Source organism: Phyllostomus discolor, chromosome 5 (genome assembly GCF_004126475.2).
Source record: "Phyllostomus discolor isolate MPI-MPIP mPhyDis1 chromosome 5, mPhyDis1.pri.v3, whole genome shotgun sequence".
NCBI classification, from domain to species: Eukaryota; Metazoa; Chordata; class Mammalia; order Chiroptera; family Phyllostomidae; genus Phyllostomus; species Phyllostomus discolor.
The window spans coordinates 12,180,760-12,196,647 of NC_040907.2; the positions used below are offsets into that span (position 1 = coordinate 12,180,760).

Genomic DNA, 15,888 nt, shown 5'->3' on the forward strand with positions numbered 1-15,888 from the left:
TCTAGTGGAGAGTGCCTTGGCCACCTTCTCTAGGGGAGAGCGCCCCGTTCTCCTGCCCGAGCAGACTTTTATTGGGTTCATTTACACAAAAATTCAGGTAAAGCTCATTAATTATTGCCAGGAAGTAAGGATCAAATAATAGACAACAAAGAAGTCTGAGGGCCTATTTTGAGTCAGGGTCAGATAGCTAAAGAGCTGTAAAACTTTGAGGAACAAACTTACTTCTTGCTTGGACCCTTATCATTTCATTGAGAGCATTCTAAACAAAGCAGGTTTCACAGGATTTTCCATATCCTTAGGCCTGATTACCTGGAGAACCCACCCTTTTCAGCACAGGGCTGCACCACCCTCTGTCATTGTTTCAGGCTTAGTAGAGCAAGGGAAGTAAGGCAGCCAAGAGATTAGGAGATTTTGGACACAATGAAGATTAGGAGAGATTGCAAACAATGAAGACTCAGGTTTTCTCAAAGCCAAGGGGTGGGGGTCCATCACCCCCTTTTGCTGTAGCCCCCAAAGTCCTTCTTTGGGGGCCTCCCACGTGATTGTGCCTGTCTTAGGTCGTTTCCCCCTTGGGGAATCTTACCTGTCATCAGCTAACTAACCAAGCATTGGGGGCCAGGCAGGGTGAAGTAAAAGGAGCAGAAGTTGTGCTCCTGCCAGGGAGATAAGCTTTTGTCTCCTTGCTGGCTTATGGTCCAAGGTCGTTCCCTCAGCCTTAGCCTTGGTGGGGGTTACAGCTTCTGATACCAGGCAGGGCGGTTCCCAACACTTGGGGGATTTTTGCCGACAAAGATCAGTCACCAGCCTCACTTTAGTCCTGGCCCTGAGAGGTGAGCCTACAAAAGAAAACAGAGAAGAAGTAGCTAGAGTGAGGAGGCCATTGTTGTCCCTGCCTTGTGACATCCCCTTACCAGGTACCTTACCCCTAGTCTTGTATTTAATTCCCATTTGATAGTTGATGAAACTGAGTCTTGGAGAGCTCAAAGAGCTAGGTGTAAGGTCACGGAGCAAATGACAGAGCCCTTTCACCAGAAATGAAGCGGGGGATGCTGGCAGGTTTGTCAAACAGGGCCCGGGGAAGTGCTACTTCCTGGGTGCCCTGAGAGAGACCAAAATGAGGATGCCACCCTTTAGGAGAGATGTCAGACAGCTCCACGGAGGGCGATCGTGACAGCCCGATGTGGTGGAGCGAGGCTGTGTGCCCAAGGGTTCAGAGGAGGGAGCAGTCCTGCCCAGGGAAAAGAATCAGGAAAGACTTCAGGGAGGAGGCGGGACTCGAAAGGACCCAGAGGACAGATGAGGAGGTTTAGAAGCGCAGAGATGGGGCATTGGCACTCTGGGTTGAGGGAAGAGCATAGCAAGGGCGTGGAGTTGGCGCTCACAGGAGATCTGGAAAGGAGCAACAATTCTGGTTTGTTAGGAACATGGGGTGGGAGTGGAAGGAGCAATGTGGGATCAAGCTGCAGGGGGGCTGGAGTGACCCTAGGAGGCTGCATTTGGCATGAAGGATGTGAGTTTCAGTTAAGGCTTTGGCAGTCCTGGAGCCCAGAAGCCCTGTGACCAGATCGGGACCTCAGGAAGACCCATTGACGAACCTCTGAAGACCCATTGAAATTTCACCTCTGGGATCCTCACTAGGATCTGGAGGGACCCCAGTGTCCGGTTTGAAAACCTTCTGCTAGGTGATGTGCTGTGAATGCCCTTGAGACAAGAGTCTCAAGTGGCCTCAATACAAACCTCTTTCCCTCTTGCCATAACCACACTGGGGACACTGCTAAGTGGTTCCTTCCACAGGAAACACAGAGTCAGGATGGGCAGCTAGAGGGGATGCTCCCAGCACAGCCTAGAAGGGAGTCATGGGTGGGGGTGGCTGGAGGGCAGGGGGTGAGTCTACCTGCTTCACTGTGCTCCCCGCCCCCATTCTTTGTTCAGGCCCCACACAGGGGTCTGAGTAATCATTATCTGAGACCCCACAGATGTGGGGCTGTAGGTTTAAAAAAAAAGTCACCATAATAGAAGAACGTTAATGAACTGACCACTTTCATGTAGTCCCTGCGTGGTCATGTCTTTTTGCCCAATGCCAGCGTCGATCCCTGCCCATCACTTAACATCTGTGTCCAGCAGGTTCTCTTTGGCTGTCGGGTGGGGTCAGCAGCTGACGATGCAAGTGCTAAAGGATTGAATGGTGAAGCCGATATCTTGTCAAAGTTGTGGCATGTAATGGAGCCAATCAGAGAGGACACTAGAGAGATTCTCCTAATGCCCCACAGAGTCATAGACCAAAATGAGAACTTGGCCGAGGTCGGCCAACTAACAGCTGAAGAAGAACATCACCGACAATGAGCTCGTGGTGGGAACTTCACTCACTGTGCTTCGGCACTGAGATACGCAATGAGAAAACGCCATCTCCCACCAGCATGCAGTTTTGTTCAAAACAATTACCCCCTTCCCCAACCCAATCGATATCGACTTGGTCTTTGTTTGTTGAAAGTTTTAATACGTGGTCATAATTATAATCTTATTTTGGCCCCGTGGAAGACACTATTTTCGTATTTTTTCAGTTTCATTTTTTCAAAATAAAGTCCCCATTGAAAACCTTTCTCACTCACCATTTCCCGTGAAGTTTAGGCCCCTATCTTAAGTGGATTCACTTGAAATGGACTTTTTCTGGTCCAGTTATTGGAGCGGGGGCGGATATGGGGAGCTCATGTGGTCAGGGTTTAATATTTGTAGAGATGATGGAAGAATAAGTGACTGAGTGAGTATGGAGCTTCTCCCAAAACCACGCACACTTTCTTTTCAAGTTGCTTTCTTTTCTCTTGCTTCATTCACTCCTTTAACATTTAATGAGCGCCTAAGGATAGCCAGGCACTCCTATAGGCACTGGGAATACAACTATCTACAAAACGCACCAAAATATCCACCTTCCTGGAGCTTATATTCCAGTGGACCCCACTGGCCGATCTCCCCTCCCCCCATCTCTTACTCCCTTCCCAGTATTGTGGCTTCTGTACCAGAGGCATCATCTTTGCTCAAAGACCCAAACGTTCGCAATTTTACTGGCCAAGTTAGGTTGGTTATGTTACAGTAAGAAGTGGTGATGTTTTCATTCTTGCTCAAGTCACACATACAAAGCAGGTCACACATGTCACATCAACACAGGCACTCCTAGATCCAGGTGAACAGAAGCTCCTCATGGACACATATCTCCACAATCACCATAGCAGGGAACATGACGTGGCCAATTACACACGGGCTTTTATAGCTTCTGCCCGGAAGTGGCACACTTCACCTCCAGTCTGCTCATTGGCTGAAGCAAGACACATAGCCACGCCCTCTAAGGGCGGGGAGGTGCAGCCTGCCCTGTGCCCAGAGGAGGAGGAACAGAAAGATCAGCTCAACAGCATGGCAATCAGGGTCTGGCTTCTTCAAGAGAAGGGTGTCATAGCCTTTATGAAAATGCGAACAGGAAATGGAAAAAGAGGAAAAGGAGCATCTCGATCCCCAACCCTGGCCACGAACACTGAGCTCTGGGCAGCAAACCCAAATGCCTCATGGCCAATGAAATCAGCTTCTGCCACTCAAGCCCCAGCTTAGCAAAGCAGCGAGTTTGTCTTAGTCAGTGAGCATTGCTCTAAAATACTATATCTATACTATCACAAAATACTATAGACTGGGTGGCTTAAACAGCAATTTACTTCTCCCAGTTCTGGAGACCAGAAGTGGATCAAGGCTGCCAGCATGGCTGGGCGAGGACCTCTCCCTGATTTGTAGACAGCTGGGCACCTTCTTGCCGTGTCCTCACAAGGTAGAGGAAGAGAGCCCTGGGTTCTTCCTGTTCTTATACAATCCCATTGGGAGGGCTCCACCCTCATGACCTCATCTAAACCTAGTCACCTCCTAAAAGTGCCCCACCCCCTCTGCGTACCATCACCTTGGGAACTAAGGTTTACGCATATGAATCAAGGGTAGGGAGACCACAGCCATTCATTCAGCCCACAGCACGGAGAAAGCCCTGCCATGCAAGCTCCCACACTCGTGTTACTTCTCCTCTGAGCTTCCGTCCTCTGGCCCTTCAGGTGGGGATTGTAATTTTTCTTTTGCTTCTACTCATAAAGCTCCAATTAATTCATGGATGGGAAAGGACTTTGACTATAAATTGCTTCCTGTGAAGCATGAGAGCTTATCACTATCCATCACTTTGCAGCTCAGTGATGAATTGAAGAGGGAAAGTTGGTCAGGCACAAGAACCTTGCCACGCTATTTGTCACTGCATCATTTTCAGGTCTTTGAACCTTAGAAAAGAATGAAGGCTTTTTGAAGATATTTCTAAGAGAAATATCCCCTTTCTAAGAGATTTCTTGCAAGCCTGTTGAGGCATCTGGCCTTGACCGGCTTAGACCCATCTTCTGCTCACAGGCCAAAGCTGCCAACTCACCTTTAAAAGTCAGCCCTGTTTTGTTCACGCCGCCTTAGCTTGGCCCGTGACCTCCTCACCTGGGTCACACACACCTGTCCAGAGCTAAGGAGCCCTTGCCCGGTGCCAGCTTGTTACACTGTGCTTAGCTCATTATATGCATCGATTCGTTTCTTCACAACAATACTAGGAGGCAGGTCAACCACTACACCCATTTTACAGATCAGGAAACTGAGGCTTGGCCAGGTGACGTCAGTTGCCCACGTCACTCAGAGGTACATGCCAGAGCCTGGCTTCAGACCTAACTGTTGGGTCTCAAGAGCCGCATCTCCTGCTCCTCAGGCTGATGGCCAAAGGGACTCCTGCTTCCCGGCCCCGGCTGGTTTAGTCTCTGTTGCGGACAAGCCCTCCTTGTCACTTGGGCTCTCAGAGAGAAGGCTCTTCTTCTGCTTCTGTGGATTTTGCTACGGTGTAGTGTGATAAATGCAGAGAAGTGGGAATAACACTGCCAGGGAGCAAGTTCCTTACATCCTCTTACACTCTCCGGGACTTCCAGCAAGTTTCTGACCCTCTTTTAGGTTCGCCCAGACCATCTAAAGGACACAGAAAGCTCTTACAGACTCCTGAGGCATCAGTGTGACAGTAATGCACACAAACTGCTTAGCACAGCGCCTGACTTGGTGACAGTTTATTCTAAGTGTCAGGAAGTTCTAAACCCTATCTCCCTAAACCTGGGTGCAGGCGGGGAACCCTGTATCCTAGACACGCTTCTTCCACCGGCTCCCCATTCCCTATGAACGCTCAGCTGGCGCTTCGTCAGCTGGAGTCCTGCTAAGAAAAGGGACACCGCCAACTCCTTCCGAGGTTCCTTGGCGGGAAGTCGCCCCCGAGGATCCATCTGGAGGCCTCTCCATGTGTCCAGTGTGGTCCCAGTGAGCTGATTTGGTAGGACAGTCATGGCATTCAGGCGCCACAGGGGAGTGGAACCTGGGCTTTTGTCCCTGCCTATGCGGAGGAATCACAGCGTCTCCGTAAGAGCAAGCGGGTGCACTGGGGAGCCTCGGCTGCTGGACCTGCTAGCGGGCCGCGGAAGGGCACGGTTAGCAACATGGGTTCTGCAGCCAGGCTGCTTGGGTTGAAAGTCTGACTCTACCCTGGACTCATTGTGTGACCTTGAGATGTACTGAACCCCTCTGGGCCTCAGTGTCCTCAGTTGTAAAGGGAAGATGATCAGCTTCACAGGGGCCTTAACGGGGATCCAATGAGATCACGCCTGGGGCATGCCGGAACCACTCGGCACTGCCTCTGAGAGTCGAGCCGACAAGTCAGACAGGCCGACTCCTTAAAGGGGCACCCTGTAGTGTCCCTTATGAAAAGGGAATGGGGTTAATTCTCCAGGCCCACCTCGTCCGGTTGTTAGATTCAGACACCATGACAGGGTAGGGGTGGTGTGAGGAGGTGGCCCTGTCCCGGTCATGCGCTCATTCTGCAAGCACCGAGTGGGAAGGAGGCCCTGCCATTAGAGATCCGCTCCGGAAGCCGGAGCCCAGACGTCAGCTGCATACATCTGCTTGGGCAGGAGATGTAACCGCTCTGGGCCTCAGTTTCCTCACCTGCAAAATAGTCAGGCCTGCTTCCCAGGGCCGTCCTGAGGGTCACCTGAGCCAATCCGTGGAAGGCAGTTAGATAGATATTAATTGTTTGATATGTGTTCACTCTTTATTATCTTAAAGAGCCGCTTCAGCCCGGTTCCACGTGCTGGGGACTGTAACAAGGAGCAGGACAGCACTGGCCCCTGCTCTGGGGTTTACACCCTCAGGGGTGTTGGCCAGGACAGACACAGAGCCGGCAGCCCACCAGCCTTCATGGCCCCCGGGACCCCTGGGTGCCAGGCCTCAGAAGTGGGCACTGGGAGCAGGTGACAGCAGAATTCCAGTCCGGGGGCCCATGTGGGGTCCATGGCAGAGCTGGCACTCAGGCCTGGGAGCTTTGAGTCCATGTCCAGTGCCCCCGGCACACACAGCCTCTCCATGCCACCTGAGGGGACAGCATGTGGCAGTGGCGGCCTCGCAGCTTGGCACAACCCACCCTGGGACCTCAGGGGGAAACTAAGGCAAGGAATCTATCCTTCAGTCAATACGAGGCTGGGCACCCTGGGAAAGGCGGTCTCTAGGGTGGCCAGAGGGCAGGTCTGGGGACTGTGGGTGGCCATGGGGAAATGCCAAAATCAGGAGGCCAGATGCAGGCTAAGTTGGTGGAGGGTCAGACCAGAAAGAAGCCCCCAAGAGAGAGGGAACTGAAAGCGATCGCCAACATTGGAAGAGGTGCTGGCGAAAGCACTTCGCACACAGAACCTCACCTGTAACCCTCACGAGGACCTGGGAAATAAACCACCACTTCACGTGCGCATGATGCAGAGGGTGGCTGGGCCTCAGAGAAGCTTTCCAGTGAGAAAGTGTTTGCTATGGAGGAGGCAAGACAGGGTCCGGGAGCAGCAATTAGCTCCCTCGTCTGTCATTTTGCCACTTGGAGGCACAAGAAAGCAGACCTAGAAGGGACACAGCTCCAGGCTGGATTCCCAAACAGCCCTCCCTTTGTGCCATCGTCCCGTGAGCTCCTCCACAGTCAGGGAGGGATGGGCTGGAGACACGGACGAGGCCGAGCCACACAGAGAATGCATTCAGGACTGCCTTTCAGTGGGGCGCGGGGATGCCGGCAGCTCAGCCGGGAGCTCGTCTCGCCGCTGGGCCCCTGGGAAGGTGGGTGGAAACCGGATTTGTGTAAATGGAGTCCAATTTTCCAAGCAATGGGTGGCTTATTTTTCTGAGGGACCCTCAGGGGGCAGAGACTCCGGCACTGGCACCTCACTGCTCCCCAGGGAACACACATTTGTGCACCTGTCAGCAGCACCACTTATGTGTATTTAAGCCGCCTTCTCCTTGATGTTATACAACGAAGACTGCCGGAAACCCCACAGACAGCCCTTATTTATCTGGAGTTTTCAGATCCCGGTGTGCCTCCCTCTCCCTCCTTCGGCCAGTCCAGACACAGCTGGGCTGCCAGTCCTGGACGTCTCCTGGCCGCCCTCCAGGTCTCTCGGGCCATGCGGGCACACTAAGCACTGCGAGGCCTGGGCAATTTCTGTCCTGACCATCCCCCGCCTCCACACACTCCCCGCCCAAAAGGAGACACAGCTACCTCTGGGATAGAATCCTATAGGCTTTAGGCTAAAATAGAGGGATTTTCTTCACTACTAGATTCTTTAACTGAACCCATAGCCGAGCCCTATTCCTACCCCTGACACATTCCATCTTACTCATTCGTTCATTCACCCATTCATTCATTCATTCATTCAACAAAGGAGCACATGCCCTCCGCCCGTGTGATTCACTGTTGAGCCCAGCTGTGGACCAGGCACTGTGGAGAGACAGAACTGTGGTCTGGAGCTCTGGGAGCCGACAGCCTCCTGGCTGGGTGGGTGGGGAGAAGGACAAAGACACGGCCTCGGGGCAGGGCCCTTGTGCCCAGGACCCTCTGTAGCCCAGGCCTAGCACAGTGTCTGGCACATAGTAGGGACTCCGTATACATCCGTTGAATGGACGTACCTCACATAGATAATGAGGTTGCTGACCTGAGACTGTGCTCGTCGAGGGCAATCGTATCCAGCTTGGAACTCCGAGAAGGCTTCATGGAGTTGGTGACGTTTGAGCTGGGCCTTAAATGATGAATAAGAGCTCCTCCGGGCAGAGGTTTGGGGGAGCCAGCAGCATCAGAAGAAGTAAGGAAGCAGGAGAAGTCTGGAGAAAGAGCAAGCGGTCTCGACTGGCTGGCGCACGGGGTGGGTGGGGGGGAGTCAGGCGCGTGGCTTTGTTACCTGTATCAGCTGGGGATGGGCCCAAGGGGAAGGGGTTTAGAGGAAGGAGACCAGAATGCGACAACCCCAGAATTCTAGAAGCTTAGAACAATCAGACCATCAGACCGGATCCAGAGGTCCTGCCCCCACTCTGACGGGGCTGTTGGTGCAGGCCTGTGAGCAAACGGTCCTTACAGAACAGACTCCCAGGGAGGACATGACAGCTCCGACCTCTCGCGGGGTCGGCGCCAGGGACCAGGATGAGGACCCCCGGCCCGAGGTAGGTGGGCCGAGTAGCAGAGTAAGGGAGCCAGAGGTGCTTGGTAGGCTCAGTGTGCATCTGGCCCAGGCCTGGCTGTGTGCACTCAGCTCCCCAACTCTGTGGACATGATCTGGGGGCGGGGATCCAGACAGGGCGCGGTGAGAGGCCCGCAGAATGGCCTTCCAGGTCAAGGAAGGAGGGCTGCCCTTCTGGCTCTGGGACAACATTGAGCTGGAGATGAGAGCAGATGGGGCAGACTCCGTCTCCAAGGGCGGCATCAGAGGGGTCTTCCCAGCCCTGCAGGGGGGTCGCTCAGCCCAGGAAGGGGGCCTTACAGGAGGCCCAGCCCCATCAGGATCCGCCGATTGCTGCCCCGCTCACCTGACAGGGACCCTCCCCTTTATTCTCCGTGTCCTGGGAGGTGGGCACCATTGTGGTACCATTTTACTGATGCAGAAGCCACGGGAAAAGAGGTTAAGAGACTTGCTCAGGGTCTCCCAATATGCAAGTAGCAGAGCCCAGCCCAATAACTGACCCAAGGCCATCAGGAAGTGGCCCTCCAGGGACTCTAGCCCCAGGCAGTCCTCTAGATACAGGGACCAAGCCACTACTCCATAAACAAGTTTACCCTTTCCAATCTGTGCCTGAAACAAATATTCCCTGGCAAGGCGGGGGTGGGGGTGGGGAGGCCCCTCCCCTTGACCCCAGGAGCCCTGATGCAGCCATTCCCCATACCCATCGCCCATCGTGATGACTAAAGACAAGCAGGGCCCCGGGGCTCTTACCTGCTCCCTCCTTGCACGTACTTTATCGCATCTAAATCAAGTCACACTGCACCTGCTGCAAGTACCTGCTGGCCCGGTCTCTGTTCTCAGCGTAGCACACTGCACCCAGGCTGGCGCAGGGCCCACACTGAGCCCCAGACCACAGGCCTCCCAGTGGCGTCTTCTGGAGCTGGGGAGTGGGCAGGGGCAGGCTGAGCTCAGGGTGCAAGCAGGATCACAGCAGCAGCTTGGGAGGCCTCAGAGCCAGGGGAAGCCCGTGTCCCCAAGACCCACAGCCCCAGTTCTCCAGGCTCCACCTCTTCTTCCCCCTTCCCCACCCTGCTCCCCTCCATCACTCTCCCCTGTGCATGGCATGGACTGGGAAGCAGCTGGGGAGGGAAAGGACAAGCTCCGGAGGAAGGTGGCTCCTAGCCTGACTACTCATCGGCTGTGTAATGCTGGATTCCAGACTCCTCTGCATCTCAGCTTCCCCACCTGTAAACTGAAAGTGGGCATGTGCATTGGCAATGATGGTGAAACATTAGAATCTGGTAGATGCCCCATTAAGAGTCCCTCCTCTGAGCTGAGCCCTGGTCAGGGACACGGGCCAAGAAGAAGGAGATGCGCCTGCTGTTCGTACAGAGCTCACAGCCCTGGGGGAGCGGGGAGACGAGCCCTCGAGGATGGGCAGGTGCAGTGCTCCGTGATGTGGGATGTGACAGGCAAGCGCTCCTGGAAGCCTGAGGAAGGGCATGTGCAATGGACTGGGATGTCAGGGGGGCTTCGTGGAGGAGGTGACCATGGAACTGGGTCTTGAATGGTGAACAGGACTTTGTACAGCAGAGAGGAAGGCGACCATCATCACAGAAAAAGGCTCAAGGTTGGGAAAGAGCCTGATCTGTTCAGGGAGGTTGCTGACATTCATTCCGTCATTTAGTTCAAGGTTAAATGTTTATTGAGCACCTGCTATGTGCCAGGTCCTGTACTGGCTACTTTATACCTTTTATTCAATCTAGGAAGCCAGTGGCCCCTGCACTTGCCAGAGTTTTATAGTTGAGGGGACTAGCACTCAGGGATTAAATGACTTGTCAGGGCAAGTGAAGCAGTAAATCATCCATCAGGATTCACATCTCAGTTTGTCTGGCTCCAAAGAGGCCTGTCTGAAGGGGAGCAGTCGTTTGGGGTTTACAGGTTCTAGGCCACTGAGAAGCAGCCTGGGTATGTAACAGGGAAACTCCCAGAACCTGGGTAGCGCCCTCAGGGCTCCGGTTCAGCACTTTTCATTCAGAGGAACACATCATTCAAAGCTCTTTGTGACCCTTAAAGAATATTAAATAGGGCCCATTTGTAAGTCAGGGCACCCCTTCTTAAAAATCCTCTTTTCTCCCCAGTTTTCCTGTGGCCACTGTAAGGCATCTAGTGGCCCCTCCATCTCCACACCCCCACCCATCCTTTCTCCCAACCCATTCGGTCCCCTTCCTGTTCTCTGTCACCCCTCTTAGCCCGTTTTCCAGATTCAGAATCAAGGCAGTCAAGGACCGGGGTGAGGACAGGTGTCTGGCAGATTAGGGATGGAGGTGGGGCAGGTAGCACGTAGGCCCCGATGCACTAAATTCAGCCCGTAGCACCACCTCGGACCCGCTCACTCACACCGTTCCTGAGGCCACGCCCTCGCCTCTCAGCCCTGGATACAATGTCAATGGCTTCTTCCCTGCCAGGAGTCTCCTGTGGTCTGGTGTCCACTCAAAGCCCAGGCTGGAATGGTTGGAGGACAGATGCTCAGCATTCTCTGCTCATGTCCCCATCTGTCACAGGGATGGCCCTGGGTTCCTCCCAGGAGGAAGCCCTACCCACGCGCCTGTTGTACCCCTATGTCCTTCAGATACCCCAAACTCGTGTGCACCCCAAACACCTCTCTCTCGAGGCCTCAGTATGCTCATCTGCAAAATAATGTACCTGGTAAGATTGTGGCAGGGATTAAATGAGATCATACACGTGCCTGGCACATTGCTAATGTTCACTCAAGTTCAGCTGCTCTTGCAGCTCCTCCCCCGCTCCCCAGTCTCCTCTGCGGGCACCTCATGGACCAAGCTGTGTCTTATCTTTGTGTCCCCAGTGGCAACTTTGGAGCCTAGGACGTAGGCAGGGCTTACCAAGGCCGGATGAATGGAGGAAAATATGCGCTAATTAGGCCCCAAAGAATGTCAAATTTACTCTCCCCAAGAGGGCTGATGTCGTTCAAGCGTTCTTTCTGAGTGAGTTCGCCCTGGGCCAGCCACATGGCTCATCCAAGCACCACTTCCCAGGAGAGGGGCGTCCCCAGGAAGCCTGGGGTGGGCGTCAGGGGCGGGAAGACCTGGTTGGATAAGATGCCCTTGGCAACACTCCACCCCAAGATGGACTGAACCTTGAGGCCAAGCTCGCCCCACATCCCCACATTCAGGGTGCTCATTGCCCGAAGCTGCAGTTCCATCAGGAGCGAACCAGGATGCGAGGGGGAGGGAGGGAGGGGTGTGGGTGGCGGAGACGAGAGGCGGCTCAGGAAATGAACTCCGCCATGTTGTTCTGACCCCTGCGGATGGCCAGGCTTTGCTGGGGCGCCCGAGCCAGAGGATGGCGGCGAAGAGAAGGCAGCTGGGGATACAGCAGCTCCCCAGCCCCCAGCTCCTTATCTCCCTGCTTCTGCCAGTCAGCCGGCGCAGATAAGCCAGGCCGAGAGCAGTTTGGGCCGGAGCCACAAAGGAGAATGTAACGAAATGATACCGCTGGCCTGGCAGGGAGGGCGGGAGCATGGAGGGTCGCAGCTGGGACATGGGGATGTGGGGGGGCTTGGAGGGAAGAGCTCCCCTCTTTGAGAAGAGGCAGAGGACTCAGCACCCATTGAACAGCCTTGCAAATAAATGGCAACAGGCTGGGAGCCCACGGCAGCTTTGCGGGTGCAGAGGAGAAATCCCGGAGAGAAGCGGACCTCACATGTGTACTCCACACCCGTTGTCCCCCCGCACTCCCCACTCCCGGCCCACGCCTCAGAGGCAGGGATCGCCCGCCAGGGCCTCAGGAGCCCAGCAGAGAACCCACACGGTGCCCTAAGAAGTGCTCCGGAGTCTCTCACTTTGGCATGATGGCGGCCGCCCATCCTTTCACTCGCTTAACCAGCACTGAGGACACGGCGGGGAGTAAACCCAGGCACGGCCGTGCCCTCCCGGAGCACACTTTCTAAAGGGGACCACAGACGGAAGCGAAAAATCTCCCAGAAACAAATGCACCCCAGCACACTGATGCCAACGCCCCGAGGGAGAGAAACTTAGCTCTGAGGGTGGGCGACAGGAAAGGAAAGACGTGGATGGATGCCAGGGCTTCTCCAGAGATAAACCACAACCCTCGGGGGTAGGCTGGGGGTGGGGGCAGAAGGGAGAAAGAGGTTCCAGGAGTGACTCCCAGGCCTTTAGCCTGCTCACTCGGTGGGATCGTGGCCCCCTTCCCTATGGCAACTTTGTGGGGTACTCCTCCTTCTCCTGGTACCCCAAGTGTTGACCCTGGTGGGTAGATTCACTGAAACCAGAGAAGGAGGGACTTGATGAGCTGCGCTAATCCCTCCTTTGGCGAAGGAAGCCTCCGCAGCCCAGAGATTCTGGGGCTGACAGAGGCACAGGTCCGGCCAGGAGAGTGTTGTCCGCAGGGGAGAATTCCAGGCTGGACACGAGTGAGTCTGCTTGGGCTCTGGCCCTGCCCACGTGCCCACCCACTGAGTGAACCCTGGTGGGTGGCCTGCCTTCCGGCCTCAGTTTCTCTGCTGGGAAATGGGAAGATGTGGTATTAGCACTTCTTGCTGTGGGTCACTAACTGGGAAGTGCTTGGGGGAAAGGAAGAGGAGGGTGCTCGGACTGCCTGTGGGGTCTACAGTGAGAGAGCAGGGCTGGGGAGGGATGGGGAGCAACTCCTCACTTCCTGCGCATACCACCTGACCCCCCATCTCTTGCAGACCCTGAAGGCTGAGTAGCCAGCGGGATGCCGGGTCTGCTGAACCAGACCACAGGGGCCGCCCTGCCCCTCACGGCTTCCGACGTCACCTCCTTCGTCAGCGGGTACGCGCTGGGTCTGACCGCCTCCCTCACCTATGGCAACCTGGAATCCCAGCCTTTCCAGGGTAAGGAGCCCTGCTGGGGCTTCCCCCGCATCACCCCTCCTTCACAGTGAACCCCCACCCCAACAGCACTGGCTGACTGCCATCGGGCCGGTCCTGTAACCTCTCTGAGTCTCAGTTTCCTCTCCTGTAAAATGGGGATGCCGATTCTGCCCAGCAGGCCTCAAAGCTGGTAGCAAGTCGGGTCAGGATTTGAGCCCAGGGTTGGGCCCAGCCCTGCCGACTGTCCCAGCACTATTCAGGTTCCACAGGGCACACCCACCTGTGTCCAATGGTCGGGCCTCCGCTTTCCCCCGGGAGCCTCACAGCGGGAGAGGCCTCAAGGCTCAGGGGAAGCCGGGGGCCTCCAGGCCCAGGCGTGTGGCTCTTGTCCCTGTGACTTTGGGGAAGCCGCTATCCTTCTCAAAATCAGGATGTCCCTTGGCCTGTCTGGATGCCAGGGTTTGCGGGGGGAGCAGATGAGGTCATGTGTGGGGAAGAACAGCGTGGAATAGAACAGTCTGTGGGGATGAATCACTGGGCGGATGGGCGCTCGCCTGAGAGAGTTGTCTGTAAGTCAGACGCCTCGCCCTCAGCTTGGACGGGGCGGCTGGCCAGCGGGGTGCTGAGCAAAGGCCGGCTGGGGCGAGGGTTCCCTCTCACCCCCAGTCGGTGGGAGCCTTCTAGCCCCGGCCCCGGGCACCACCTGCCAGCTGACCCGAGGTCCTGAAGCCATTCCGGTTCTCAAAAGGAAGCTGCAGGGAAACGTTCTTCCCCTCCGAAATCTCCTGGGCCGAGCAAATGACCCTGTTCCTCTGTGTGAGAAAACCTAGAGACAGTGGCTTAAAAATGGGACCCACTGGGGCCCTGGCTGGCGTAGCTCAGTGGATTGAGCGCGGGCTGAGAACCACAGTGTCACAGGTTCGATTCCCAGTCAGGCCACATACCTGGATTACAGGCAACAGCCCCCAGCAACCGCACATTGATGTTTCTCTCTCTCTCTCTTTCTCCCTCCCTTCCCTCTCTAAAAATAAATAAATAAAATCTTAAAAAAAAAATAGGACCCACTGGGGACCCAGGAGACGGCATTACTGAGCAACTTTGGGCCAGTCCCTGGGGGTTCTACATGTAGAAAGAACCAGTCCTGCCGCCCCCCCCCCATTTTATGGATGAGAAAACTGAGGCTCGGGGGCATGGGAAGCAGCGGTCTGTGGAGGGCTCACTCGGGGCCCAGCACTGTATCGTCCCAGCATTGGTGGGCAGTTTAAATGAGATACAACCGGGAGCCCCCACCCCACCCCCAAGCGAGGTCCCCGAGCCCTCGGCACCAGTCCAGACAGAGCTAGCTAGAAATGCAGACCTGGGCCCCGCACCAAAACTACTGAATGAGAATCTGCATTTCATCAAGACGACCCCCGACCCAGGTGGTTTGTGGGCTCTCAAAGCTGGAGAAGCACTGAGGTAGACAAATGGGGAGCACGTAGCTTAATAAACAGTGGCTGTGTTTTTCAGTTTTCATGATGAGCCTGTGAGTAGGGCTCTCTTATCCCCATTTTACAGGCTTAGAGAAATCATACCCAGGTCCACAGGCAGCAGGACCCAGATTCGAACCCCAGTTTACTTCCTCCAATGCCCGGCTCCCGGGACCCACAGACAGCACACTTGCCACACAGCCGTGTTTCATTCGGCCCGCACCACAGGGCACGTAAAATCCAGACTTCTGTTCTCTCTCAAAAAGTCGGCAGCCCTGGCCACACTGGACTTGCGTGCCCGCCGCGTGAGAGTTGTCTGGGATAGGGACCGCCATCCCTTTCCAGTAGCTCACTGCGCACAGAGTGCCTGGCCCCGGAGCTGTGAGGCCCAGCCTGAGTCCTAAGTGGCAGCGAGTGCCTCCTTCCATCCGGCAGACCACAGCCGGGGGTCCCTTCCCAGGGAAGGGGCGGGCTGGCATGCAGGGTGGGGGTGGGGCTGGGGCACCCCGTGATGCGATGTGGGGCCCTGCTCCGCAGGTCTCTTTGTGTACCCACTGGATGAGTACACTACGGTGATCGGCTTTGAGGCAGTCATTGCTGACCGGGTTGTGACGGTGCAGATCAAGGACAAAGCCAAGATGGAGAGCGGCCACTTCAATGCCACCCGCAGTCGAGCCACCACTATCACGGGTAAGGAGACTGGAAGGGCTGTGGCGGGGCCTGCGTCTGGCTGAAGTCTCAGGCCGACTGAAAGGGATAGGGCAGAGAGCACCAAACTAGGAGTCGGGAATTCTGTGTGTCTTCGGGCCAGTGATCAGCCTCTCTGAACCTCACCTTACTGTCCATAAAACAGAGGCAACCTTTCCTGTTCTCATCTCCAAAGCATGGGGAGGACTGAAGGAGGCAACAAAGGGCTTTGAGATATCTCTGCAGAACAGGATAGCATGTCATTTAAGCTCAGAGGTTGCGGAATGAGTCATACAAGGTTTGGACTCCC

The 15,888-nt window shown here is 55.3% G+C and overlaps 1 protein-coding gene across 1 annotated transcript in view; it reads left to right on the plus strand.

Moving 5' to 3' along the window:
• The first annotated feature begins 13,281 nt into the window (after positions 1-13,281).
• The window catches only part of VWA5B1 (von Willebrand factor A domain containing 5B1), a 38,895-nt gene continuing 36,288 nt past the window's right edge, over positions 13,282-15,888 (plus strand). The window contains 2 exon segments of the mRNA XM_028513810.2: positions 13,282-13,443; positions 15,429-15,581. Of these exon segments, the coding sequence (XP_028369611.2) occupies positions 13,305-13,443; positions 15,429-15,581 (292 nt within the window). The 5' untranslated portion in view covers positions 13,282-13,304.